Genomic DNA, 2,531 nt, shown 5'->3' with positions numbered 1-2,531 from the left:
TCTCTCCCTCTCCCTCTCCCTCTCTCTCTGTCTCTCGCTTTGTCTTTCTGAGTCTCTCTGTCTCTCTGTATCTCTCTCTGTGTCTCTCTCGGTCTGTCTGTCTGTTTTTCTGTTTATCTGTCTGTCTGTCTGTCTGTCTGTCTGTCTGTCTCTCTTTCTCTCTCTCTCTCTCTCTCTCTCTCTCTCTCTCTCTCTCTCTCCTTGAACCTCTGTCTCGGTCCGTCTCTGTCTGTCTAATGTGTGTCTCTCTGACTCTCTGTTTCTCTCTACGATTCCGTTTCTGTGTGTTACTATCTGTCTGTCTGTTTGTTTGAGTGTGTCTGTGTTTGTGTGTGTGCCTTGTCTGTCAGTCTATTTGCCAGACTCTCTCTCTTTCTCTTCTCTCTCTCTCTCTCTCTCTCTCTCTCTCTCTCTCTCTCTCTCTCTCCCAACTCCCACGCTAGGCTACATTGACCACTCACAGTATGTAAACGTCGTCTTCACTGATCACTGTTACAATTCGCTTCCTTCTCTTCCTCCTTCCTCTCGGACAGGGAACATCGCCGCAGGTCTCACCAACGCCAGCTTTATAGATTTCAATGTGGATACATGCAACCTGAACGTGATGTCTGAAGTGTCCGTCTACGGTGAAACGACCCCTTTCAACTTCACCTGGCTCAGAGTGTCCGGAAACTGGAGTAAGATGGGGCTGGTCATTTCCAAATTAATGTCCTATACCGGGTACAGAAGACATGGCACACATTGCAATATATGTACTTTGCCACGGTAGATAAACATAATTTGTTGTTTCTGATTGTATTGTAGGTACTTATGTTATTTGGTAACCTTTTTGTGATTGCTACTGGTGGTTTTGTTGTTGTTAATTTTAATGATGTAGCTGTTGTTGTCACTGTTGCTTATGCTGTTGTTCCTGCTGCTGATGCTACAGTTATCTTTCCTGTGCTGTGCTATTAGCTGAGTTTGAATTGTTGCAAACTGCATCTTTCAGAGAGCGATGTTGGCTTAAGGCAGCTTCTAGGTGGTGTTGGATCAAATGACGTTATGTTCAGGGGTGGTTGTTTCACTGGACAAGACTGGCAGCGCCGGTCATTTTTTGTCTGCTCAATAGTGGACGAACAGTTGATTGCTGATTCATTCAGTTTCTAGCAAACCCAAACTATAGTCTGGTCAAAGAATCGTATCGCAACGTATCCCCAAATATCTCTTTAAAAGATGAATCAATGTCACCCTTGCTTTGCAAAGCAGTTTGTATCAATTTGTCATAAGTTAATCATATATTCCCACACCAATTGAGGCTAGATTTAAAAACTTTTCTTCATAAACGTAGGCATAAAATACGATAAATCTCCGTCACGCGGAAAAAGGGACTGTTCACAGCATTACCCGCTTCTCACACACAATTCGAATACGCGTTTGGCCTACGTCACAGCTAACCAATGACACCTTTTAGTGGCAAAACATGTTACAAGAAATCATTTTTATAGTGAACACATTTTTGCACTAAAGGTTCTCAAAATATGCGTTCAATAAGAATAATGCCGCAATTAATAAACAATGACAGACTGGCTTTTAAAAGCAATATTGTCCGAGATGTTAATCTTTAAAAAATCTGTAGAAACCACTCACTTGGATTTTTAATATGTAGCCTAGTTATCAAGGAATTTTCTAGAATACAGCTAGTATGTGTTTACAAAAATATTGACCTGTTAAGACAAAATGATGCAAGCCATCGTGCAAAAGCTGGAGAATTTATGTTCATTAGTTGAGGACATATTTAACAATAAATTGCACAACGAATTTGTGACCGGACTATAATAAAACATAATTAATCAAAGTTCAAAAAGAACTTTGCCTATTTGAAAGCCCTCAAAGAGACCATAGGGTTCACTGTTGTGTTATCGCACGACAGAGACAGGTTCCTTCACCTTTGTTTATCATGCTGGCTCGCAACGTTTCGAATGCAGTACAAATACATATGATTTTAAATGATTTCATCAGTAATATTTATCATTCAACATGTCTCTTATTACCGTCAGTAATATTATTGTCAAAATAGCGGTAATCTTTATTGCCTATTGAATTTTAATAAACAGTATGACGGGACATTGTTGTGTGCTGAATGTGTGTGTGGACGTGTGTATAGTGCAATGTGCAGTATCTGATTCTAGTGTTCATCTGCATGGGACAAAGTCATTGTTAAGGTATCAGTTGACATTTTGTCATAACACAGTTTTAATAGTTTTACATGGCGAGCGCACGTCGATACTTTGTATTGTGTGTGGAAAGTAAGTCTTTGGGTGAAGATCAGGGGGCCAGGGCTAAGAGGTGGTTACTTCTAACTTTCACTTTGGGGTTGTTTTTTTTTTTGTTGTAGAGTGGTGTCTTTCGTTCCTTGCGGATAAAATCTGTTTCTATCGATTTCCGTGTCTTCATTCAATGTATGAAAACTCTGACTTACAATTAGAATCTGTAAGTTTGTAACAGCATGGATTTTCTTCTACAAACTCCTTTCGTGCATTACCCCCCCCCCC

The 2,531-nt window shown here is 40.2% G+C and overlaps 1 protein-coding gene across 1 annotated transcript in view; it reads left to right on the top strand.

Annotated features, from left to right (window-relative positions):
- LOC101859476 overlaps positions 1-2,531 on the top strand; it is a gene marked incomplete in the record, with an annotated part of 60,061 nt that overhangs the window by 11,872 nt on the left and 45,658 nt on the right. Inside the window, 1 exon segment of the mRNA XM_035969087.1 lies at positions 534-677. Coding sequence (XP_035824980.1) covers positions 534-677 — 144 coding nt within the window.

Source organism: Aplysia californica, unplaced genomic scaffold (assembly GCF_000002075.1).
Source record: "Aplysia californica isolate F4 #8 unplaced genomic scaffold, AplCal3.0 scaffold00113, whole genome shotgun sequence".
NCBI lineage: Eukaryota > Metazoa > Mollusca > Gastropoda > Aplysiida > Aplysiidae > Aplysia > Aplysia californica.
Note: the sequence above shows the minus strand (reverse complement) of the source record. Positions and strands in the feature narration are given on the sequence as shown.